Source organism: Nanorana parkeri, unplaced genomic scaffold, assembly GCF_000935625.1.
Source record: "Nanorana parkeri isolate BGI_ZX_2015 unplaced genomic scaffold, ASM93562v1 scaffold2678, whole genome shotgun sequence".
NCBI lineage: Eukaryota > Metazoa > Chordata > Amphibia > Anura > Dicroglossidae > Nanorana > Nanorana parkeri.
Window position 1 is genome coordinate 52734 of NW_017308946.1, and position 25174 is coordinate 77907.

The 25174-nt window shown below is 51.9% G+C and overlaps 1 protein-coding gene across 1 annotated transcript in view; it reads right to left on the reverse strand.

Annotated features, from left to right (window-relative positions):
* The window catches only part of INSRR (insulin receptor related receptor), a 55632-nt gene that overhangs the window by 17905 nt on the left and 12553 nt on the right, over positions 1 to 25174 (reverse strand). Inside the window, exons 3-11 of the mRNA XM_018574019.1 lie at positions 16922 to 17237; positions 16214 to 16356; positions 15173 to 15317; positions 14789 to 15003; positions 13184 to 13310; positions 10337 to 10575; positions 6156 to 6323; positions 3547 to 3727; positions 1699 to 1740 (exon numbers count right to left, since the gene is read on the reverse strand). Coding sequence (XP_018429521.1) covers positions 1699 to 1740; positions 3547 to 3727; positions 6156 to 6323; positions 10337 to 10575; positions 13184 to 13310; positions 14789 to 15003; positions 15173 to 15317; positions 16214 to 16356; positions 16922 to 17237 — 1576 coding nt within the window. The remainder of the gene's footprint in view (positions 1 to 1698; positions 1741 to 3546; positions 3728 to 6155; positions 6324 to 10336; positions 10576 to 13183; positions 13311 to 14788; positions 15004 to 15172; positions 15318 to 16213; positions 16357 to 16921; positions 17238 to 25174) is intronic.

The window sequence follows — 25174 nt, forward strand, 5'->3', positions numbered from 1 at the left end:
CCCCCCTTCCACCTCATAACATGTACTGCCAGCACACACTGAACCACAAGTAATGTGCCCCAGCAGAAGCACCACCTCCATCACATGCACCACCAACCCAACCAGCCCACTTCTTCCAGTCTCAGGCCGCAAAAAAGGGTAAGGAACCCCGTCTACAGTCAAGGCTCCAGGTGGTGCAGCATCGTGAACAACGGTAAGCGTACGCGAGAATCAGCACCCCCAACTTAAAGTCAGCCAAAAGAACTTATGATGACTGTCTACAGCTGTCATGACAGGTCCTCTTCACACAGCACAAAACATTGCCGGCTAAGGCAATGCAAGTAGTGGGTCGGCTCTAGGGAGGAGTTATGCAAATATTGAACTGACGATGGGTGGGTGTCAGTCTGGAGAAGTGAGCGTTTCCAGACGGGCTGCATTTGCATGGAGACTGCCCTAGGCAATGCCCACATGCGACACTGATCCTCCATGAAAGGGGCGGAGCCAGGGACAGTCAGGCTGGGGAGGAAAAAGCTAGATGATGCTGGACATCTTCTAGCCAGGAAAGGAGGCGGAGCTCTATCTGAATTGGTTGCTATGGATTATTGCACTTTCCATACTGTCAATGGCCTTCATACTAAGCATACAAGTCTGTTCCTGTTCTCTGGCTTTCAATAAAGTTATAAAAGTGAGAACTGCAGAGCAAGCACTGCTACATGAACAACGAGAACCATTTCAGTTGTGGTAAAGGTGCCGACGATGGGATACGAGATGATAGGAGCTCTCAATAAAGTGCCTCATTCCCCTTCCCACTGGACCATCTCCTGTGAATAAGGCCCACCATTCGCTTTAAGTGCATCTCCAGCCATCTCTTGGTGGTGAAGGGTGACTGCCTCTGTTGTCACCGGCCCAGGAATAGACACCGGAGAGCCAACTGTCTAAGAGGGATTTACTTCTTTATGCGTTTCTGGGAACGGCAGATACCTCCCAATGGGCCACCAACACAATGGGCCAGATGAAACCCGATTGGTGGTTGTTGAGGAATGCGAATGGTCACGCGTCTTATTTTGGTAGCTCACATGTCAAACTGATAGGTCTCTGTATAGTTATGATGGTGACCTACTGGCCACCCATCACCTACTGCCTCCATACTGGCCACCCATCACCTACTTCCTCCATACTGGCCACCCATCACCTACTGCCTCCATACTGGCCACCCATCACCTACTGCCTCCATACTGGCTACACATCACCTACTGCCTCCATACTGGCTACCCATCACCTACTTCCTCCATACTGGCCACCCATCAGCTACTGCCTCCATACTGGGCACCCATCACCTACTGCTCACATGTCAAACTGATAGGTCTCTGTATAGTTTAGCTGGTGCATAGTAGAGGGTGTAACGGCCTTGTGCCATCATCCTCTTGGCACACATCTATCCTCCACCTAGAAAGATAATTGAACATTTAGCTCCGGCATGCATTCGCTCCTCGTCTTCAGTATGCCATAGCTGGGCCGGCAGAAAAAAAAGGGCTCGTCTCCCATAATGTACCAGGAGTCTTCTCCACCGAGGAAGGAGAGAAGAGGGCAGGCACGGCCGATAACAATTCACATTATTTTTCTGCTCCCTCATTGGGAGGACATTGGATCTTTCCCCTTAGCCCGCACAGAGCTCCCCACAACTGAAAGGGTTAACATTGCTTCAATCTTCTAGCTCACCTTTGTTTATCCTTGTTGATTAAAGTCACCTTCCAAGGAGGCCTATAAATAAATAAAGTCAGGTATTACTGGCATACATTTCCACAGATATCTGGTGGCCTCTGAAGTGTCACAGACTTGGCTTATTCCAACAAAGCATAAGATAAAAAAAAAAAAATCCATACTGGCCGCCCATCACCTACTGCCTCCACACTGGCCACCCATCACCTACTGCCTCCGCACTGGCCGCCCATCACCTACTGCCTCCACACTGGCCGCCCATCACCTACTGCCTCCACACTGGCCGCCCATCACCTACTGCCTCCACACTGGCCGCCCATCACCTACTGCCTCAACCTCTATACTGGTCGCCCATCACCTACGGCCTCCATACTGGCCACCCATCACCTACTGCCTCCATACTGGGCACCCATCACCTACTGCCTCCATACTGGGCACCCATCACCTACTGCCTCCATACTGGGCACCCATCACCTACTGCCTCCATACTGGGCACCCATCACCTACTGCCTCCATACTGGGCACCCATCACCTACTGCCTCCATACTGGGCACCCATCACCTACTGCCTCCATACTGGGCACCCATCACCTACTGCCTCCATACTGGGCACCCATCACCTACTGCCTCCATACTGGGCACCCATCACCTACTGCCTCCATACTGGGCACCCATCACCTACTGCCTCCATACTGGGCACCCATCACCTACTGCCTCCATACTGGGCACCCATCACCTACTGCCTCCATACTGGGCACCCATCACCTACTGCCTCCATACTGGGCACCCATCACCTACTGCCTCCATACTGGGCACCCATCACCTACTGCCTCCATACTGGGCACCCATCACCTACTGCCTCCATACTGGGCACCCATCACCTACTGCCTCCATACTGGGCACCCATCACCTACTGCCTCCATACTGGGCACCCATCACCTACTGCCTCCATACTGGGCACCCATCACCTACTGCCTCCATACTGGGCACCCATCACCTACTGCCTCCATACTGGGCACCCATCACCTACTGCCTCCATACTGGGCACCCATCACCTACTGCCTCCATACTGGGCACCCATCACCTACTGCCTCCATACTGGGCACCCATCACCTACTGCCTCCATACTGGGCACCCATCACCTACTGCCTCCATACTGGGCACCCATCACCTACTGCCTCCATACTGGCCACCCATCACCTACTACCTCTATACTGGTCGCCCATCACCTACGGCCTCCATGCTGGCCGCCCATCACCTACTGCCACAGAGCAAATACTCACCGTTTCCATGCGTCACTCCCTCACTGTCCAGATAGGGAAATCAAAGCTCCCTTGCTGATGGAAGCGCTGCACATTGTCACTCATCAGCGGTGGCTCATGTAACTGGACAGCCGGGGATTGACATATGTAACCATGCGAATGTTTACCCCGCTCTGCATGGGAATCCTGTCACTGGTAAGTTGAGAATTCTGTCCTAGGGTGACCACGCACATTTACTTTTTTATTAAAGCAGGAGAAGCGTTGTCCCCCATGGATGCCCCCCCAACGATTCAGACTACTGGCTGGCAAGTCCATAAACTAAACCCCATCAGAAGGTGTTCCATGTCATTACTAGGGGAAGCATGCCAGCAGGTAAGGCGCTCGTACATATGCAGGAAGCCAGTGAGCAGATTTAAAGGAAGGAAAAAAGGAAAATATAACAAAACACAGAAAAGAGCAGCTTCGTATTCTTATAATATGAAAACACCGGACAGGAAGTGTGAGCTTGAGGTTTAATTATACTTTAATAACTCCGGACCCCCTAGCTGGGTCTTGCTATACACAGGAGGACAGGCGGAAACGCTTACTTGGGAATGAAAATGGTGTGCCTTAAAAAGTTCTCAAACTTCTTCTGAAAGGATTCCTCATCCAGGTCTAGCAGCTGGCCGCCATTTTTCTGACACGGGCAGCACTTATCCTCCGAATCCATGTTGTCTTCATAGTCGCTGTCAAACCTGGTATCGGCGCTGCTGGTTGGAAGCTTCAGACCTGTGTAAAAGTAGAGGAACCCACCTTAGAAGAACATCAAATTGTACATTGGAGCTCACCAGCATTCCTTTGATGTGTCATCTATGGGTGAGGCAATGTAGAGAGCCAACCATGAGAACAACGGACTATATATGGTTGTATTTGCCAGCTTAGGTTGGCCTATCATTCAGTCAATAATCAGTCCAGATAGGAAATATTACAATGGCTCCAATGGGGATTATGTTCCCATGTAGTGACCAACACTAGGTGGGTCCTGGGCACACAGAATGCTCAGCTCCATACCATATATGGTGGTACTTTGGTCCACCTCCAAATGCTATTACCCATTTACCCCAGTCAAGCCGATGGCTAGGCCCGGATTCCCCACAAGGCCAGGCCTCGGGGCGCAGAGGGGCGGCAGCGGTGTGGAATCCTCCAACGGGCGGTAAGTTGCCTTCTACAATTAGTCCTGCTTTGAGATGGCGGGACTAAATGTAGTGCGGGGAAGCCGCTGTTGTTCATTTACAGGTGATCGCGGCGATGTGTGCAGCCTGTCCATCCTACCCTCCCCCCCAACCTACCTCTCTCCTCTGGTTCTGTCCTCCCCCCGCACCTACCTCTCTCCTCTGGCTCCGACCTTCCACCGGCCACCGAGTCTCTCCTCTGGTTCCGACCTCCCCCCTGCCACCGAGTCTCTCCTCACTGGCCGCCGATGCGGGGAGCAGAGCGGCAGGGTTAAAACTAACCCCGCCGCTCCGTGTACACAGTGAGAGGGAAAAAAACGAACCCTGCCACCCTCCGTTGATGGGTGGCGGGGTGGGGGGTGCATTGCGGAACCTGGCTTTGGGGAGTAAATCCGGCCCTGCCGATGGTTTTTGGAAAAAGATAGGTACTGCCACTAGGTTAGTTCCTGCCCCCGGGCCTCATTTCTGCCCCCGGCCTCATTTCTGCCCCCGGGCCTCATTTCTGCCTATTCAGAGGTGCAAGGAGCAGTTGGAGAGCCGCCCAAGATCCGATTCCTTCCCTGGAGCAGGATCGAGCCTGCACAGTACAGCTTTGGCAGCATTTGTTTCTCTTGCAGGCGAAGATTATTATTTTGGTAGCACACAAATCCTCTCTGCGTGTTACAATGTCCACACACGTCAGGGGCCAACATTAAAATCGGAATATTGTGTTTTGAGAATAACAGTCTCTGTACCCGTTGAACTCGAAAGGGACAACAGCCGCCATTGACTGTGTTCCTGGAACATCTATTCTTTAACATGTGGAAGACTTCCTATCCTACACGGAATGAATGCGACACCACGACTGGTGTGAGACAATTGTTGTGACCCCCCCCCCGGCAATAACGTCACTGCTGTTTAAACTTTAAACGTCACGTGTCTAATGTACGACTGTGGAAAATAGAATGCTAATTAAAGGTCAGGAAAGATGGGAAGTACGGGGGGAGGGGGGTTAGTTATGGAGGTTAAAATGGAGGCAGTAAGGGATCTCGGGAGATGGAGGCAGTAAGGGATCTCGGGAGATGGAGGCAGTAAGGGATCTCGGGAGATGGAGGCAGTAAGGGATCTCGGGAGATGGAGGCAGTAAGGGATCTCGGGAGATGGAGGCAGTAAGGGATCTCGGGAGATGGAGGCAGTAAGGGATCTCGGGAGATGGAGGCAGTAAGGGATCTCGGGAGATGGAGGCAGTAAGGGATCTCGGGAGATGGAGGCAGTAAGGGACCAAGGGCTCCCGGGGAAAATGGAGGTACTAAGGGCTCCCGGGGAAAATGGAGGTACTAAGGGCTCCCGGGGAAAATGGAGGTATTAAGGGCTCTCTGGGAAATGGAGGCAGTAAGGCATCTTGGGAGATGGAAGTAGTAAGGGCTCTCGGGGGATGGAAGTAGTAAGGGCTCTCGGGGGATGGAAGTAGTAAGGGCTCTCGGGGGATCTAGGTAGTAAGAGGGTCGAGTATCACTATTAACTGTTAAAGGAGTTAAAAGGGAAGACAAATATCAGGAAGACGGCACCAATGCTAAAACCAGGTGACAATTCCTGTATCACCTCCTCCCCGCATCTCAGTCTGGACTTCCAGACCCACCAAATTCTCCTTGACAGTTTTAGGTCTACATCACTAATACTACTTCTACTTTGTACACTTTAAAAAAGGCACGCCCGCCGCCCCCCCCACACACACACACACACACCAATTCAGGACACGGAAGAGATGGGAGGAAATCTTATGGAGAAAGTTAACAGTTTTAGGAGAGGTCCACTGAAACGGGCAGAAGATTGAACACCAATCAATTGGGGATTTAGTCATTCATAAAAACCTATAAAAATTATTTGCCATTCTCACCACTAGGACAGAACATCATCGTTACTTCAGAACAATTATTTACACACTGTTCTCTCCTGTTGGATTTTCACCAGCCCCTCCCCCAACATGGACAATCCCTCTAACCAACCTTTGGTGCAGTAGTCATTATGGTACAGCTCCTGATCTTCTTCTAACTGTTGCCAGAGGACCAGGTAGTAGCTGATATTTCCATTGCGTTGTGTCGGAGGTTTCCAGCGGACAATCAGGTGGGATGAGGAGTTGGACATGATCATAACGTCCTGGGGAACAGTTGGGGCTGCAGTAATAGGAATTGAGAAAAGCTAATATTATTAAGGCCATAAAAATGGAAAACAGACTTTCATCCCAACTTTATAGACACACATGAACACACACACGAAGCATAGAGCGAAATATCCTAAAAGAAACCTACAACAACCTACTGCTTGTTACTGATCGGACTTCAAGTATCTATGACTGGCTGCCTTGGGCTATATAAAATCATCATCATCATCATCGTGGCTAACTGAATAATGCCAATGGCGTGACACTGTTCGTGCTGCATCTCTGGAGACTTCCAAGTCTGAATCCGACTTCCAAATGGCCAAAATGTGTTCATGCTTCGATAATTAGTTGGGAGGAATATACCCTGTGGTCACAAAGCTTCAAAAAGGTATGCCTGCAGGTGTACAGACCCGGGAACTCAGCACAGGGATGGTGGGGGCCCCTCATAATGGGCACAGCGGGGGTACAGACCCGGGAACTCAGCACAGGGATGGGGGGAGCTCCTCATAATGGGCACAGCGGGGGTACAGACCCGGGAACTCAGCACAGGGATGGGGGGAGCTCCTCATAATGGGCACAGCGGGGGTACAGACCCGGGAACTCAGCACAGGGATGGGGGGAGCTCCTCATAATGGGCACAGCGGGGGTACAGACCCGGGAACTCAGCACAGGGATGGGGGGAGCTCCTCATAATGGGCACAGCGGGGGTACAGACCCGGGAACTCAGCACAGGGATGGGGGGAGCTCCTCATAATGGGCACAGCGGGGGTACAGACCCGGGAACTCAGCACAGGGATGGGGGGAGCTCCTCATAATGGGCACAGCGGGGGTACAGACCCGGGAACTCAGCACAGGGATGGGGGGAGCTCCTCATAATGGGCACAGCGGGGGTACAGACCCGGGAACTCAGCACAGGGATGGGGGGAGCTCCTCATAATGGGCACAGCGGGGGTACAGACCCGGGAACTCAGCACAGGGATGGTGGGGGCCCCTCATAATGGGCACAGCGGGTGTACTGACCCAGGAACTCAGCACGGGGATGGTGGGGGCCCCTCATAGCGGGCACAGGGATGGCGGGAGCGCCTCATAATGGGCACAGCAGGGGTACAGACCCGGGAACCCAGCACAGGGATGGTGGGGGCCCTTCAATGGGCACAGCGGGGGTACAGACCCGGGAACCCAGCACAGGGATGGTGGGGGCCCTTCAATGGGCACAGCGGGGGTACAGACCCGGGAACCCAGCACAGGGATGGTGGGGGCCCTTCAATGGGCACAGCGGGGGTACAGACCCGGGAACCCAGCACAGGGATGGTGGGGGCCCTTCAATGGGCACAGCGGGGGTACAGACCCGGGAACCCAGCACAGGGATGGTGGGGGCCCTTCAATGGGCACAGCGGGGGTACAGACCCGGGAACCCAGCACAGGGATGGTGGGGGCCCTTCAATGGGCACAGCGGGGGTACAGACCCGGGAACCCAGCACAGGGATGGTGGGGGCCCTTCAATGGGCACAGCGGGGGTACAGACCCGGGAACCCAGCACAGGGATGGTGGGGGCCCTTCAATGGGCACAGCGGGGGTACAGACCCGGGAACCCAGCACAGGGATGGTGGGGGCCCTTCAATGGGCACAGCGGGGGTACAGACCCGGGAACCCAGCACAGGGATGGTGGGGGCCCTTCAATGGGCACAGCGGGGGTACAGACCCGGGAACCCAGCACAGGGATGGTGGGGGCCCTTCAATGGGCACAGCGGGGGTACAGACCCGGGAACCCAGCACAGGGATGGTGGGGGCCCTTCAATGGGCACAGCGGGGGTACAGACCCGGGAACCCAGCACAGGGATGGTGGGGGCCCTTCAATGGGCACAGCGGGGGTACAGACCCGGGAACTCAGCACAGGGATGGTGGGAGCCCCTCAATGGGCACAGCGGGGGTACAGACTCGGGATTCTGCACCGAGATTTTATAAATAGAGTGCCGAAGAAACAGAAGAGATTTGGCGCTCCAGCATTGACCATAACATTTTTATTTCAATCACTTTTTAGATGGACTGCGCCTTTAACTTTTTGGCATCTCCTGAATACCGAGTCGTCAGGTTTTGTTCCTTTAAGGTAACGCTAGATGTCGAACGCAAACCCGGCCTCCTCCACAACATTTGATTGAAGCTCGGCGACTCCGTACGTACAGATATCAGTATCAGGGAGGACATTCTGTCATCACATGGAGAACATTTGATAATTTGAAATGGAGAACAGAGAGCGCTCGTTTACAAAGAAATGGCTCATTGTCGGCGTGTCCGGAGACCTTCTCTGCTAAATGATAGATTGGTGTATTTTCCGGTCACCTGTGCTCCCGGGAACGCTCTCTGCTGCTATTTTTAGCTCTTTTTTAGATCATTAGGCAGCCTTTTAAACCGTACAATAGCTTGCCCAATTTAACCCAAAAACCATTGTGATCACCCTAATGTCAATATTGTTATCACTGGGCCTAAACGGAACCGGTCACAACTGGTTTTTTCACCGTAATCTGAATAGTTAAATCCCTTTACTGGGCAAAATTAAATCACACATCACCAGAGCCGTTGCTAGCTCTTTTTGCGCCCGAGGCGAGAACAAAAAATTTTGCCCCCCCCAATAGATGTGTGCGGTATGTGACATCATGTGCCCCGCCTCCAGGATGGTGGCACGCATGCGCCTCTACCCATACAGGTGGGGGAGAGCAGCTGGGATCCGAGGAGCAGCTGGAGCTTGTGCCGCTCCTCTTCTCCCTGCCAAGCCACGGCTGTGTTGGCCACCTGGCACCCCTGTTGCATGCCATGGCAACAGGGGCAAGGGGGCGCAGCCAGGCCGGCCCTGGCTGTGCCCCCTCTCAGCTGCGCCTGAGGCGAGTGCCTCACTCGCCCCATGGTAGCTACAGCCCTGCACATCACCCGCACCACCTTCCCACCCTTAGTAATTGAGCCCACCGTCATGTGTCCCTCATTGGCGCCTCTTCCGGGGATGGAGACCGGTGATCCAGCTCCGCAGTCTGGGCCCACTGCCAGTCTTCATCACCACAATGCCATCTGGCCGTGTAGTCCTCGGAAACCTGAGCAGAACTCGCCGCTGGCCAGCAAATAGGAAGTGTCCATGTCACCCAAGGCAGCAATGTGGGCACCTGATGGGGGACCCTTTAACTCTGCTGTCTATTGGCTAGAGTGTGTGTGTGGTTGGGGGGGGGGGGTAATAGCTTTGAGGGTGCCTGGCCTCAGCTTTAATCTTAAATAATGCAAAAAGCGCAGGCTTTCCAATGACCTATTTATATTTGCCCCCTTCTTTAGCTTGCCTGAGAAGGATTCGCAGCCATGGGAACTGGTGATGAGGTCACCTGAAGCCTAATTGTTGCTGCTCTATGGACTCTGCCTGACAACCTCAGACTCCCAAGTGTGCAAGACAACATTATGTATAAGAACCGTGCCCAGCCATCAGGAATTGTGGGGCCCCTTACAAAGCTTTAGGCCTGACACTCCCTCCTCCTTTCAGCGTCAGTCAGTGTTTCTCACTCGCCCCCCCCGCATAGGACCCTCATATTAATAAGGAAAGGAAGCAGGAAGCAGCAGCTGTGCTCCACTCCAGCCTTGGTCTTCGGTGCTTCTGCCCAGGAATAAAAGCTCCGCCCCTGAACGTAATCAGGAAGGTACCAATAGCACAGGGGGGCCCGGAACCTAACTAATTCATCTGTTCATAATAATCTATAACAAAAACGCTTGCTTGGAGCCTGGGCCCCCCTAGCCGCCTGGGCCCCTTACACCAGTACTGGCTGTACCCCCCTGATGGCAGCCCTGCCTGTAGTCAAAAGGAATGTACACTACAGGGCTATGTGCTGGGCATTTTAGGGTTACTTAGGAGCCATAAAAGCAGAATGTAATAGGACAGGCGACAGACAGAGCAGCTACAGTAAGACCCCGCAGGACCCCCCTCTGTTACATATAAATCTTCCATAGCTCACATATGTAGAAATACATTACAGTTTGCTTCTAAGAGTCTGTTACCTGCCGGCCTGGTTCGGATGTAAACCACGTCACTCTGCGCTCCAAAGTTCGTCCCTTCCTCGGCAGTGGTGAGGGTGATGGATCGGACGTATATGGCGTACTGGGTCCACGGTTTCAGGTTCATCAGCGTGACACTCGGTTCCTGCTCATTGTTTAAAGGCAGCTCCACGTCTACCACGTTCCAGCTGTTGGCTCCACAGGCGTCATGGGCCAGGTGCTCGGTTATGTTCTGAAAGGGACTGAAAAAAAAAAAGCAGTGGTTTAGGTTTCCAAGGCAACTAAATCATACAACACGGTCATGACGGACTGCAGTCCAAGGAGATGCGACAGTAAAATGTAACCCCCCAATCTACTTGTGAAGGACAGAACTTTCCTCAACTGTGGCCTTCAAAAGCCTACAAGGAAAGGTGGGAATTAGCCTGAGGACGGTTTACAGTAAATATGGTCACTTTTGGGTTCCATCAAAGACCTGACCATCGGAAAACTCTCCTCGTAATTGAACTCCCACAAGCTGAATTGATCCAATACCACCAAAGAAGATCACATTCCCTTAATTATGGAAGAATCAGCTTTTAGGTCTCCTGACACCGATAAAGACTCCTCTATGTTTTCCTATGGTATAATCATCAATCAATCATCAACTGGGATTGGGGAGCAGAAGTGAGGAGGGATCTTTCCATAGGGAATAATTCATTTAATCCTTCCCTACTTTATCTCTGTAAGCTGCGGTGAGGATATTTATAACTACCGAAAAAGGTCAGGAGACAATAGGTCAGGAATGATGTATACATTACATGTTCAATGACCAGGACCTCCTACCATGGAGAACCTTCAGGAAATGTATACCGTCGGCTGGTGATGGTCTAGTACAGGGATCTCAAACCTCCGGCCCTCCAGCTGTGGGTGAAACTACAAATCCCATGATGCATCTCTTCGGGAGTCATGTCTGTGAGAATCTTGCAATGCCTCATGGGATATGTAGTTGCTCCACAGCTGGAGGGCCGGAGGTTTGAGACCCCTGGTACTAGTACATAATAATGGCTACTTATGAGCTCATGCAAAGAATATGTAGCCCCCGTGACCTTCTGTGATGTGGCTACTAGACGTTTAGAGATAGCCGGGGCTGTAGTCAGCCTGGCTGGAATGATAGTGGCAGTTATCTGGTTAATTCCTGGTGTCTAGCATTGCCTGTACCCCCTCCCCCCCTGGGTGGAGTGTGACTCTGTCATATTGTGGGACAGCCAATGAGTGGCACTGTAGTGTATGTACAATACAGCAGCCAATCACTGGGTTTCACTCAGCCAGTGGTGCATGCTGGGATAGGGTACATATACTGGTGGGATCTGCCATGTCCTCAGACCAGCCGGGGGTTAGCCATGGAATAGAGTTGGGTGCTGTTCAGCCTGCCCCCCAGGCTAGGTCTCAGGCCTGGGGGTGGGCATGGGCTGGTGTGATCAAAAGGTTTCCCTTAGGCTTCCAACATGGAGGAGGCCTGGCTGGATTTATAGTGGCAGTTATCTGGTTAATTCCAGGTGTGGCATTTCCTGTACCCCCCCTGGGCAGAGTGTGACTCTGTCATATTGTGGGACAGCCAATGAGAGGCACTGTAGTGTATGTACAATACAGCAGCCAATCACTGGGTTTCTCTCAGCCAGTGGTGCATGCTGGGATAGTGAACATATACTGGAGGGATTTGCCATGTGCTCAGACCAGCCGGGAACAGCCATGGAATAGGGCTGGGTGCTGTTCAGCATGCCCCCCTGGCTAGGCCTGAGGCCTGAGGGTGGGCATGGGCTGGTGTGAGGGAAAAGGTTTCCCTGAGGCCTCCAACATGGAGGAGGCCTGTTTTGTTGACAGAGCAAGAGAACCGGGACCAGTGCTGGCTCTTACCCTGGAACTAGGAGGACTTCAGGAGCATGGCCGATGTCTTTCCTGATGTGGATCCGTATTCATCCCACTTATCTGCTACATCAGTTGCTGTCCGCTACCTCCCAAGTGGATCTACACTGATGTGCCAACCAGGTCTGGTGAGTCTGGAGCTCTTGCCAGTTACCCTGGTAGCTTAGAACCCCCCCATACCCTCTCTCCCCAGTGCAGATGTTCAATAAACCGTTACTTTGCATTATACTACTGGAGTGGACATCAGTCTGTGGGCGCCAGAAGATGGGTGGTTAGTGCTAATGGGAGGGCAGCTGAAGAACATACCCTAGACCAGGGGTCCCAAACCTCCGGCCCTCCAGCTATGGAGCAACTACAAATCCCATGAGGCATTGCAAGCCACAGACATGGCTCCCGAAGAGAGATGCATCATGGGATTTGTAGTTTCACCACAGCTGGAGGGCCAGAGGTTTGAGATCCCTGCCCTAGATAGACTAGAGATGAACCGGGCATCCAGCGGCTCCTTCGGGGGCGAGCCATACACGGTCAAACAATAGAGTAACAAGCGGTTTGACAACCAGTATTGACCTATGAGGTGCTTAAACTATATTGCAGATCAGAAGTCCCTAAACTTTCTAAGCAAAGGGCCAGTTCACATCCCCTAAGACTAAATTAAAATAACAAATAAATTAGAAAAAAAAAGCTGAAAATTGGACTTCAAGGGAAGTCACATAGGGCAGGGATGGCCAAACTTCGGCCCTTCAGCTGTGGGGTGGAACTACGAATCCCATGAGGCTTTGCAAGATTCTCACAGCCACGACTCCCGGGGAGAGATGCTTCATGGGATTTGTAGTGTCGCCACAGCTGGGAGGGCCGGAGTTTGGCCGTCCCTGGCATCTGAATGACCAACGTAGGAGGAAAGTCAGCTCTACATGAACATTTCCGATAGGACCTCATCCAAAAACTTACGATTCTTTGTAGTGAACAATGAAGCTCAGCAAGTCTTGAGGTTCCGGCATCCTATATCGTTCCCATTTTAGGAAGATGCGGTCGGATTCTGTTACGTTGGCGACGAACTTCAGAGTGTGAGTGTTGCCTAGGATTAAGAATTTCCAGTTTACAAAGAATGAAAACAGCTAATGAGGATTTGACTCAAAGGCTCCGACGGTTGGGGGGGGGTTGTGGTCCATGTACATGAAACTTTTCCTGCAAGGACAATACTAGTGTAGCGCCCTCTACTATGTCGCTACAAAATTTAGTGTAGATCTGGATGGTAATGGAGGGCCCCCCCCCCTCGGGGCCCTCCATGGGAGGAGGTTTGTGCGATATAGATGCCTGGCCTTCAGCTTGTGGCAGGTGGTGGGGGCCTAGAGGCCTAAGATACTGCAAATACCTGGCTTGGGCCTCAGCATGTGGCAGGGGTCTAGGGGCCCAAGATACTGCAAATAACTGGCTTGGGCCTCAGCATGTGGCAGGTGGTGGGGGCCTAGAGGCTTAAGATACTGCAAATACCTGGCTTGGGCCTCAGCATGTGGCAGGTGGTGGGGGCCTAGAGGCCTAAGATACCGCAAATACCTGGCTGGGGCCTCAGCATGTGGCAGGTGGTGGGGGCCTAGAGGCCTCAGATACAGCAAATACCTGGCTCGGGCCTCAGCACGTGGCAGGTGGTGGGGGCCTAGAGGCCTAAGATACTGCAAATACCTGGCTTGGGCCTCAGCATGTGGCAGGTGGTGGGGGCCTAGAGGCCTAAGATACCGCAAATACCTGGCTTGGGCCTCAGCATGTGGCAGGAGGTGGGGGCCTAGAGGCCGAAGATACTACTGAATATCTGGTATGCCCCTCAGCAAGTGGCAGATGCTGGGGGCCCAGAGACTTCAGATGCTGCTGAAGTCAGGCTGGAGGTGGAATCTGCTTGTCGAGGAGTGTCGCAGGGGAGATGGTGAGAGCTACCGTCTGGAACCCTGTAAGAGATCCCTCACCCTACTCTCAGGTACTTCACTGAAGAGAAGCCAGTTGGTGCACTACAAGTCCAGTGACAGTTCTCTCTCCAGGTCCTGGACTATTCCTGGCTGTTCTCTGTGCTAATTCACATTGATGGTCGCTCTTACAGGACCGTTGTGCTACCAATTCTAGCCGTTGCCAAGGGAGAAGACAGAGTTCTCCAAATTGTTACTCGGGTATCCTGCAATCCCAAACCCTCTGTCTCCTAGTCAACACTGTACAATAAATGCTGAAAAAGACCCCACGACTCGAGCCTGTTCTGTTCCGGGGTGTCGGTGTTGCTGGATCTGAGTAAGGGGCCGGTGGCTAGCAAAACAGGTAGGAGAACCCTAGTTCATATCCAGCGGCTCCTTTGGGGGTGAGCGCTAGACTAGTTACATAGTATTTGAGGTTGAATAAAGACACAGGTCCATCAAGTTGGACTGTCTGTGTGTATACGAGTCCCTGTGTGGTCTAGTTTTTAAAGAGTACCTGTACCCCCCTGTATGTTACGGTCCACTAGTGCTGGTTCTCTTGATTTTGATCAGATCATATTGTGGTAAAAGTACAGCAGGAAGGTGGGACATGACTCACAGGAAGCCCGGTCTCCATTGGTGCGTGGATTGATATCGGCCTTGTTCTGCCTTCCCTTTGTTCCCGTTAGGTCCTCGGTATGATAAATCTCTGACAGGCACAGCTTAGGGTTGAAAGCAAAGTACAGCTTTCCCACAGGGATGGAGAGACTATCGTGGTTGGGATCCCAGAGCTGCTGAAGGTTCTGGTTGTCCAAGACATACAAAGTATAATTCCTGAGGGACAAGAAGAGGAACAATTGTGAAAAGTGAACAAATAGACAGACTGGAAGCAGTTAGGGCTGGAAGGGTCAATCTGCATGGTGTTTGAAAGGTTGGAAAGCATGACAGATGCCTGTACAGAGGAAAAATCAATGGTTTTTAGATTGATTACTTTGTGCCTTACCCATCCACCATGAAGTCCCCTCTGATGAGTTTTAGGTTTTTAAGAAACGAGAGCGAGACCAGAGCAAAGGAGTGCTTGATTTTCAAGAAGCCTGTAATGGTCTCGATGCGACCCAAACTTCTCTGAAGCTCCACAGCCAGGTTATCTGTAATGAAATATACATTTATATTAGGAATATGTTCCTGCACACACCAAGACAATTGTCAGAGTTCCTTGGTCAGGGGCTGTATTTGGGAACAAGCACGGTGGAAATTGGCTAGAGCTTGCAGGAATTAAAAAGGTCTATATGTGACCCAACTGTAAGACATTCATTTAATTGAGGTTGGAGGATGGAGAAAAGGAAGGTATTAAACTGCGAGGTCTCCTCAACTCATACACCCCGAGGTCTCCTCAACTCATACACCATTCCAAAAAAAGATTCCAAAAAAAGCAGAATCCTAAAAGGAAGAACATTTCATCCAGTTGACTAGTGTTGTAAAGTGTGGAGTCAACCTAGGAAGCACTTAAAAGTGCGGCTGAGCTGCAACTTATGGTCAAGGACATCACGTATAAGAAGAGAGGAAGGGAAAATGAAAGGATTGCCAGGAGCATCCTTTGGCCAACTTAATGTCTCCGGTGCCAAGTATCCTTTTGGGGTTTCAGTTTACAAGCAAGCAGAGCTGGCATAGAGAGAACCCAACAAGTGACCCTTTGGGGACATCCATTTAAGAAGGTGGTCCAGTAGAGAACCAGTTGTCATACAAGGGACCCATGACATCCCTAAATGTTCTATCAATTGCATATTCATAAGGTCTCACTTCTGGTCATAAGGTGCTCATTCTTAGTGGAATGTGCTTGACTTCTCAATCAACCTATAGCTGAGAACTGCGCACATAACAGTCATTCCCACCCTTGGTGGTTAGGTTGTAGGTTTCTAGGGTGTTAGGATGAACATTTCCTTCCAAAATCGGTCTGTTTTTGCAGTTTTGGTTTTTATATGAACTTTCCTTGTTCTAAGAGTCACATAACTCACGGAATACTTAACAAAAACAGGATACTCACTTCCTCTGCGGATGTTGAAGATGAGGCTCCCTTCAAGGTATGTGCAGCCCGTCAGTTCCTTGGCAGTCTGGATGGAATCTATGGCTTTGGTCCCCACTTTGCACACCTTCGGACAGAGGCCTTCACACTTGTGGCACACGAAGCTGCAGCAGATGATCCAGAGTTAAAATGATCTAATAGTTTATTTTACAGAAAAGACTTCCACTCCAGCCACCAGTGTCACCCATACATGTCCCAACTTATTCTAGTAGTAGTAGTAAGGGGAAAAGCCGATAGGTCTCATGTATGAAAAAAAGTAGTCACCAATTCCTGCCAGGAGCCAAATAAGATACATTTGGTCCATTAAGTCTATTCCAGTCTTCCCACCTTTACACAGTCTGTAAATACCACTAGGCATGCTCAAGGAAATCTCTAAACACTAGACCATGGGCCAACAGTCTCTTGCAAATACAAATCCCATCATGTACTAGCCTCTGGGGGTCATGCATGTGGCGGTCAGAGTCTTGCAATGCCCCATGGAACTTGTAATTACATGACAGATGGAGGGTCGAAGTTTGGCTACCCCTGCACTAGACCAACAAGGGTATGTATGAGGGGGCCAGGACCAACTAAATTGGCCTCTTGGGACAAAGAAGAGCCCCATGCCTTATGGGTCATGTAAGGTCTACAACAGCTGGAGTGCCAAGGTTGGCTTGATCGTATACGAACCTGCTTTCATTCTTGGTGGACATTCCCGGTGGACACTCCGAGAGACAGTGGTTCTTGTAAATGACAAACTTGGAAGACTCCCGTGGGCTCTCGGAGACTTTCCTCAGGCTGGCGCAGTACTCTGCTGTGATGCAGCGCCAGCCCTCATACTCGTAGGTGTTGGCCGGACACGAAGCCAAGCACTGGTCTTCGAAGAAGAAATTTCGACAAGCCACGCAGGCCCCGCTGTCTCCTGGCTTGCTGCACCCTCCCAAGCATTCACTGTGGCAACATTCTCCGGAGCTGGTGCAGGCAATCTCCGTGCCGCAATTACACACTGAAATGGAAAGAAGACAAGGTATAAAAAGGGCTCAGAAGATACAGGTTGGGATATCAAGCACAATAGACATCAACTATCCAATAAAACTACACAAGGGGGAGACAGCATACAAGTCAAGTGACCCTTTCATCCTGGTAGGTCTCTTGGTAGGTCTCTGGTTTAGCTTGATACCCCACTCGCTAAAAGCTAAACAAGCAACGCTTCATAAAAGGTTTGGGGTCCCAGAAACCTTCAAAAACGAGGTGCACCTGCATCCTTATTAGAACCCTTAACCTGAACTTGCCCTTCTGTGAAAAGAATTATATCTATCTAGGTCAGTGGTTCTCAACCTTTCTAGGGCCGGGACCCCTTGGTAACATTTGACCAAGTTGTGGTGACCCCCAACGGAGCGTTGGACTCCAGAATCAGTAAGGCGCTGGACTTGGGACTAAAAATAGAAGCACACTCGCAAGAATACAAGCCCTCCCCAGCCCCTGCTGCCTGTCTCCATGCAGCCTTCTCAGCCCCGGCACTGCTTAGACGCCCGCCTCCTGCAGAGCTCACATTGTATGGGGGGGCAGGGCCATCTTTAAATATTAATTGGGCCCTGGGCAAGATTTTGCTGATGGGCCCCCACAGCCCTCTATTACCTGCACCCCCCCCTTCCCTACCCAGACCCCTGTATGCGCAATGGACTATGTCTATATTATTTGTAGAATGCATATGTTGAAAATGCAGTGCACCATGCCGCAAGTGTTTGGGGACATGCAATGCAATTCCGATTTTGCCAATATAACCTTGTACTGGTACATTTGTTCTGTACTACTTAATAATATAATAAGACTTTTGTGCCCTCAACCTCATTCTCCGATGTGCCTGCTGGATCTATGTGACAGGCATCCGGGGGGGGGGAGATCACTGCAGGAGGCGGCACATAGACACTGGCAGTTTATAGCCTGTGAAGCGACAGGCTGGAAACTGCTACTGGCTGGTCTCCCCACCAGCAGTGCCGCTTTGCTTGTTCTGTCTGTTGCCAGGGCGAAAGGGATAGCTGCTGTGGGCCCCTGTAAACGATGGGGCACAGGGCAGTTGCCCCTTTTGCCCTGCGGTAAAGACAGCCCTGATGGGGGAGGTGGGGGGCAGGAAGACAGCAGGGGCTGTGAATAGAAAAACCCCGCTCTACACACTCCCCGGCCACTAGATGTTGCTGCAGCGGCCAGGGAGTGTGTATAGCGGCACTTTTATATTCACAGCCGCTGCTGTCCTCCCGCTGACTGACACCGACGCGCTAGGAGGAGGCGGAGGAGCCTCTCACCTAGCGCAGCAGAAGTGGATGCTGCGACCCCCCTCAACAGTGAGTTTTCCGACCCACAGGTTGAGAACCGCTGATCTAGGTAAAGAGGAGAATAAACTATTACGCAATATAACAAGAATAAAAAAAAGGAGAGCCAGATATGGACACATAGCAGACACCCTTTTGAATCGAAAGGTCCGTCATTCAGACAGCCATGGGGAGGTTCTAACCCTTCCTCGCTCTATCAAGAATGTAAATAAAACGGTTTTGGGCCGTAGGTCATCTCTACTACGCCTTTTGCGTAGACCAAAGCCATGCTTTTGTAGGCCAGGTGAGATAAGTGGCCACATTTCTTCAGAGGCTGAAGCGGACCGCAGATTTGTGGCATGTTAAAACTTTACACCATCAGCTGAGAAGTCCTTCGATATGGATGAAATACTGATTGACAAGTAACACTCGGTCACGGTACCGCCTGGCGTGGAGTTCTCCGTCAACGAATTCGATTTAGGTGTTTAAACATTGACACAAGTTGAGCAAACGAAGCGCGTTACATCGGCAAAGGCTGTGCGGTAATCAGCAGATTCCTGGGTTTCCGAGGAAGTCACCCAGACAGCCAGGAGGCACGAAACCTAGAGCCGAAGCCGCAGACTCTACCTGGAAGACGACGCAGGTTGGCAGCAGCACAAGTCTGGCACCAATCTTGGTTCTCTGCCCCGGGGCAGTCATCGTTCTTTAGCCTGTTTATAAGCCAAACATGGCCGATAAACAAAATGTATCTCAACACGCAAGACCTTTGGCTGCCAAAGCGCTGAAGGCATCCAAAACCTCTGCCAAGTCGAGGAAGTTTTGTTGTGGTTTCAAAAACTTTACTTCGTGCCCAATTAGCAATAATTATGTACGGATGGCGCAATGTCACAGACCCGGTTCGGAGACCTTTGTCTTACTTTCTGAAGTGCAAAACAAACAGCGTCCCAGGCGGTTGACTATGCTGGAAGAGTCCCAAACCTTGGAGAGGAGTTTGGACGTGATGGGTAGGATCTACTAAAAAGACCAAAATCGGCTGCAAAGTGAATCTTCTGCTCGGTGATTGAGCTGAAGATAATCGTCCAATAAGGTCTAAGCATATATACAGTTTTTTTTTTCCTTTCCTTGCCCGTGATTGGGTATTCTTTGCCCAAGAGAATTTTTCACCACAATCTTTAAGCCAAGTGAGAATTTACAAAGGGAACCTGCTCTACTCCTTCCGAAAAAAAAAAAAATCAACCCCAATGGGTGCGAGATTGCCCAAACACGCATGCCTATAGCCGATACATGTAACTATCTGATCATGGGTACACGTGGCCACTCTATCCAAAAAATATCCCAAAAATCCGTCATGAATTGTGTAGATTATATGTGCCGATTCGATGAAGTGTGGTTGCATTTGATTATTATTATGATACAGGATTTATAGAGCGCCAACAATTTGCTCGGCGCTTTACCAAAATAGTGGAGAAAGTACAGTGGCAATACAATTTACAGTACAATACAGTTTCAGAACAATAGGGTTGGGAGGGCCCATGCTCGTGAGAGCTTACAATCTGATCCCACAAATGTCCATAAACCCATCGCACGCCCGACTTGATATGTCCCAAAAAGATTGGTGGGGTGCTGTGGTGGCAAATGGATGGCGCCGTCCAGTACAAGGAGAAGTCACCAGCACTCCAAGGTTGTTAATCAATAGGTCTTTATTGGCCCGTGCTTCATCATATCACGCGAAGTTTCGGGGGAACACAAGGTCCCCTTTAGCAGGCAAAACAGTGTGAGGATCAAAAGACTCTGTGTGGCCCCAAAATGTCGCGATTATGGTATGATGAAACATGCGTCCATAAAGTGTAATGTTTAGGATATTGAAGGATCCTTAGCCAGCCGTATCGGCAAATAAAAAAAACTTTATTTTCTTCTAAACAGTACAACTAAAATTGCTTCTTTTCAGCAAATAAGTATAAACAGGGCGAATCTTGCAGCAACATCCCAGATTTGGCTCAGCACCGGTAGCATGTCCCACCTCAGGGTTAGAGCCTCAGCCAGCTCATGGCCAGACATCCCGCAGGTTCACCCCTCCCTGTGTGATGACGGTCCTCCCGACCTTTCCAAACACACCGCACGTCCCACAGGCCCTCTCGGCCTCGGCCACACACCGCACGTGCCACAGGCCCTCTCGGCCTCGGCCACACACCGCACGTGCCACAGGCCCTCTCGGCCTCGGCCACACACCGCACGTGCCACAGGCCCTCTCGGCCTCGGCCACACACCGCACGTGCCACAGGCCCTCTCGGCCTCGGCCACACACCGCACGTGCCACAGGCCCTCTCGGCCTCGGCCACACACCGCACGTGCCACAGGCCCTCTCGGCCTCGGCCACACACCGCACGTGCCACAGGCCCTCTCGGCCTCGGCCACACACCGCACGTGCCACAGGCCCTCTCGGCCTCGGCCACACACCGCACGTGCCACAGGCCCTCTCGGCCTCGGCCACACACCGCACGTGCCACAGGCCCTCTCGGCCTCGGCCACACACCGCACGTGCCACAGGCCCTCTCGGCCTCGGCCACACACCGCACGTGCCACAGGCCCTCTCGGCCTCGGCCACACACCGCACGTGCCACAGGCCCTCTCGGCCTCGGCCACACACCGCACGTGCCACAGGCCCTCTCGGCCTCGGCCACACACCGCACGTGCCACAGGCCCTCTCGGCCTCGGCCACACACCGCACGTGCCACAGGCCCTCTCGGCCTCGGCCACACACCGCACGTGCCACAGGCCCTCTCGGCCTCGGCCACACACCGCACGTGCCACAGGCCCTCTCGGCCTCGGCCACACACCGCACGTGCCACAGGCCCTCTCGGCCTCGGCCACACACCGCACGTGCCACAGGCCCTCTCGGCCTCGGCCACACACCGCACGTGCCACAGGCCCTCTCGGCCTCGGCCACACACCGCACGTGCCACAGGCCCTCTCGGCCTCGGCCACACACCGCACGTGCCACAGGCCCTCTCGGCCTCGGCCACACACCGCACGTGCCACAGGCCCTCTCGGCCTCGGCCACACACCGCACGTGCCACAGGCCCTCTCGGCCTCGGCCACACACCGCACGTGCCACAGGCCCTCTCGGCCTCGGCCACACACCGCACGTGCCACAGGCCCTCTCGGCCTCGGCCACACACCGCACGTGCCACAGGCCCTCTCGGCCTCGGCCACACACCGCACGTGCCACAGGCCCTCTCGGCCTCGGCCACACACCGCACGTGCCACAGGCCCTCTCGGCCTCGGCCACACACCGCACGTGCCACAGGCCCTCTCGGCCTCGGCCACACACCGCACGTGCCACAGGCCCTCTCGGCCTCGGCCACACACCGCACGTGCCACAGGCCCTCTCGGCCTCGGCCACACACCGCACGTGCCACAGGCCCTCTCGGCCTCGGCCACACACCGCACGTGCCACAGGCCCTCTCGGCCTCGGCCACACACCGCACGTGCCACAGGCCCTCTCGGCCTCGGCCACACACCGCACGTGCCACAGGCCCTCTCGGCCTCGGCCACACACCGCACGTGCCACAGGCCCTCTCGGCCTCGGCCACACACCGCACGTGCCACAGGCCCTCTCGGCCTCGGCCACACACCGCACGTGCCACAGGCCCTCTCGGCCTCGGCCACACACCGCACGTGCCACAGGCCCTCTCGGCCTCGGCCACACACCGCACGTGCCACAGGCCCTCTCGGCCTCGGCCACACACCGCACGTGCCACAGGCCCTCTCGGCCTCACACCGCACGTGCCACAGGCCCCCTCGGCCTCACACCGCACGTGCCACAGGCCCTCTCGGCCACACACCGCATGAGCCACAGGCCCTCTCGGCCACACACCGCATGTGCCACAGGCCCTCTCCAGCCAGACTCCAGCTCAGTCACATACACACACAGTCTCCCACCCTCTGCATGTACTCCTGCACCACTGACTGCCCCTTCCTCTCTGTCCACTCCCTTGATAGGGCTGTTATCAGCCACATGGACAGTCTGGCCTGGCAATTGGCTGCACCCGGCCCCAGGACCGGAGATCTCATCCCACCCAAGACTCTTAGAAATCTCCAGAGACCCGGATCTCAGAAAAAAAACGGAAACCCAGCTCCTTCCCTGTAACACTATATACGTTTTCTGGACCCTCTCTCAGCCCCTCTGGCCGAGAGTCCTGGGCACCAAACACAGCAATCACCATAGTGACACGGCACTAAGATATATTGATTAATGACCTCAGAGTGCTGGTGGCTTCTCTTCTCATTTGATCCCACAGCACCAATTGTTCCTCGGCTTGTTCCTGTGCTGGGTCAAGTTCACGTTGCCCTTGGCGCAGTCATGTCACACGGACACACAGTCTTCCCAGACAGCTTATAACCAGGAACACTCAGGAGATCGGCGGGGAACTGACTTAATCTTCAATCTATATGTAAAAAGAGTCATGTGACCGCATAACTCCTTCTCCTCCAAGCCAGGCTTACATTTTAATTTATTTTATTGCTAGACCCAGTCCCGAAGGTCACCCATAAGGAAAAAAAAAAATGTCCCCCCCTCCCGTCAACAGCGTTACGTGCCCGAGACTCGGAAATTCAGACAGGTTAAAGGTTATTGGGGGCATTAAGCATTTGAAGGCATGTCTGGCCGCGAAGTCAGCAGCACAGGCGGTCTAAACTCATGACGCATGCTTGACCTGTAAGAGGCATATACATTACTACACCTATATTCTCAGTCGGTGTATTTTCCGTCCAAAGTTTGAAAGATACTCCCGCCAAAAAAATAATGAATCTGTAACGTCCTTCCTATAAGGATTTATTTTTTTCCTGTTATAGTGGAGGCAGTGTCCTCAATGGGGCTGATCAACTTTTTATTTAATTAGGAGATCTACATCTCAGCAAAAGACTTATATTCAGGACGAACAACCAAGCCGAGATGGTGCTATTGCCTGAAACCTGCACGGCATAGCTTTTCAGTGAAGGCTTATACTCCATACGAACAGAAAAGCCGAGATGGAGCTACCTCCCGAAATCTACATAGCCATCATCAAGCCATCGCTATACATTTGACGGCAACTTTTTCTTCGAGCTTTCTGGACTTTTAACCAAAGAATTGGATGACACCAAAGTTACTCCGCACCTTTTCAGGACAAAGCCGTTGGGCTTTTGGATTCATAACGAATTTCTTGTCCGACAGCGACTTTGGAAGAAAAATAAACCCCACAGAACGAATACGGGGCATTCAGTGAAGGCAATGATCTACTAAACCAACTTACAAAGCCGAGATACCGCTGTATCTCCTGAATTTCCTGTTTTTTCCGTTGACCGATGCAATCATAATAGTGGGAATATCACCTTTCATCCCCAAAAACCGGTCTCCTAAATGAGGATGTATTCCACCGCGAGTTGAATTTCATTCTTTAATCCTATTGACTTATTTTGTTTTTCTTTTTTCTGCCTTCATACATATGTATGGTATTTTTTCACAGAGCTCGTTCGCTATTTTTTCTTCCCTCCCCAAAAAAACATGGGTAACTCTTCCCATTCATGTGGAAATTCTTGAAACAAGCCAAAACGAATAGGAAGGGACCCCACCTTCACAATATTTATAGCATCTATTAAACCTTCCTTTCCCCAAGCATATATCCAAATTAATTTTTTTTTACTTATTTCATTTATGTTTTTGTATTTTTTTTTTAAACTTATTTATTAAAACATTTTTGTATTTATTTTTCCTTTTTATTAAAATGTACCAATTTATTTTTTGTATTTTTTTTTTTTGTTTTACTTTTTAAATTTACCAATTTATTTTATAGCTTTTTAATTTTTCAGTCCCTCTACTAAATTTCTATAAGTTTCAGTTGTCCCGAAACAAACTTGTGTCTGACCAAAATGCCTCATACATGTATCGTAGTCAAACACAAGGTTATACAATATGGGGGGGGATCAGTCACCCCAGCACTCGGGCGCAGAGCGTCGGCACAGATATTGGCATGGCTGGGGGGTGAAGTTTTGGCATGGCTGGGGGGTGAAGTTTTGGCATGGCTGGGGGGTGAAGTTTATATTAAGGATTAAGGTCGGGGCTTGCAGAAGGAAAAGACAGACAGATAGACTCAAATGATATCAGCTCGGCATCATTAATCATTCTTAAATACAAGCTGTGTAAGTAGCTGAATGTGGCCTGGCACCAGCCCCTTGCAGTGTGATGGAGCCTATCACTAGGGGGGGAGGAGAGGGGCATGGCATAGTACTAAGCCTCAAAAGGGGAGTCACACCAGGACAGCTACATCAAAGGGCCCCAAGGGGGATGATTCCTCCAAGTACAAATTATAGTAACATTGAGAAACACCGCCCTAGACCTTCAGACTCGGTGACGTCAAGCAGCTTTCCATGATAGACGTGTAAGCTTTGGCGGGCGGAGGTCACTAGGCCGACTTTAATTCAATACTCACGCTGAGCTGGTTGTCACTCACCGGCCACCAGACTGCCGAGTGTTGGGGAGTTACATTCTGACAATATAACGAAGCAAATTGTAATTAGTGGAAGCTCAGAGTAAGTCATGATCCACTGATCGTATTGGCATTCCACGCGGGGCAGGAATGGGTTAATAAAGTGC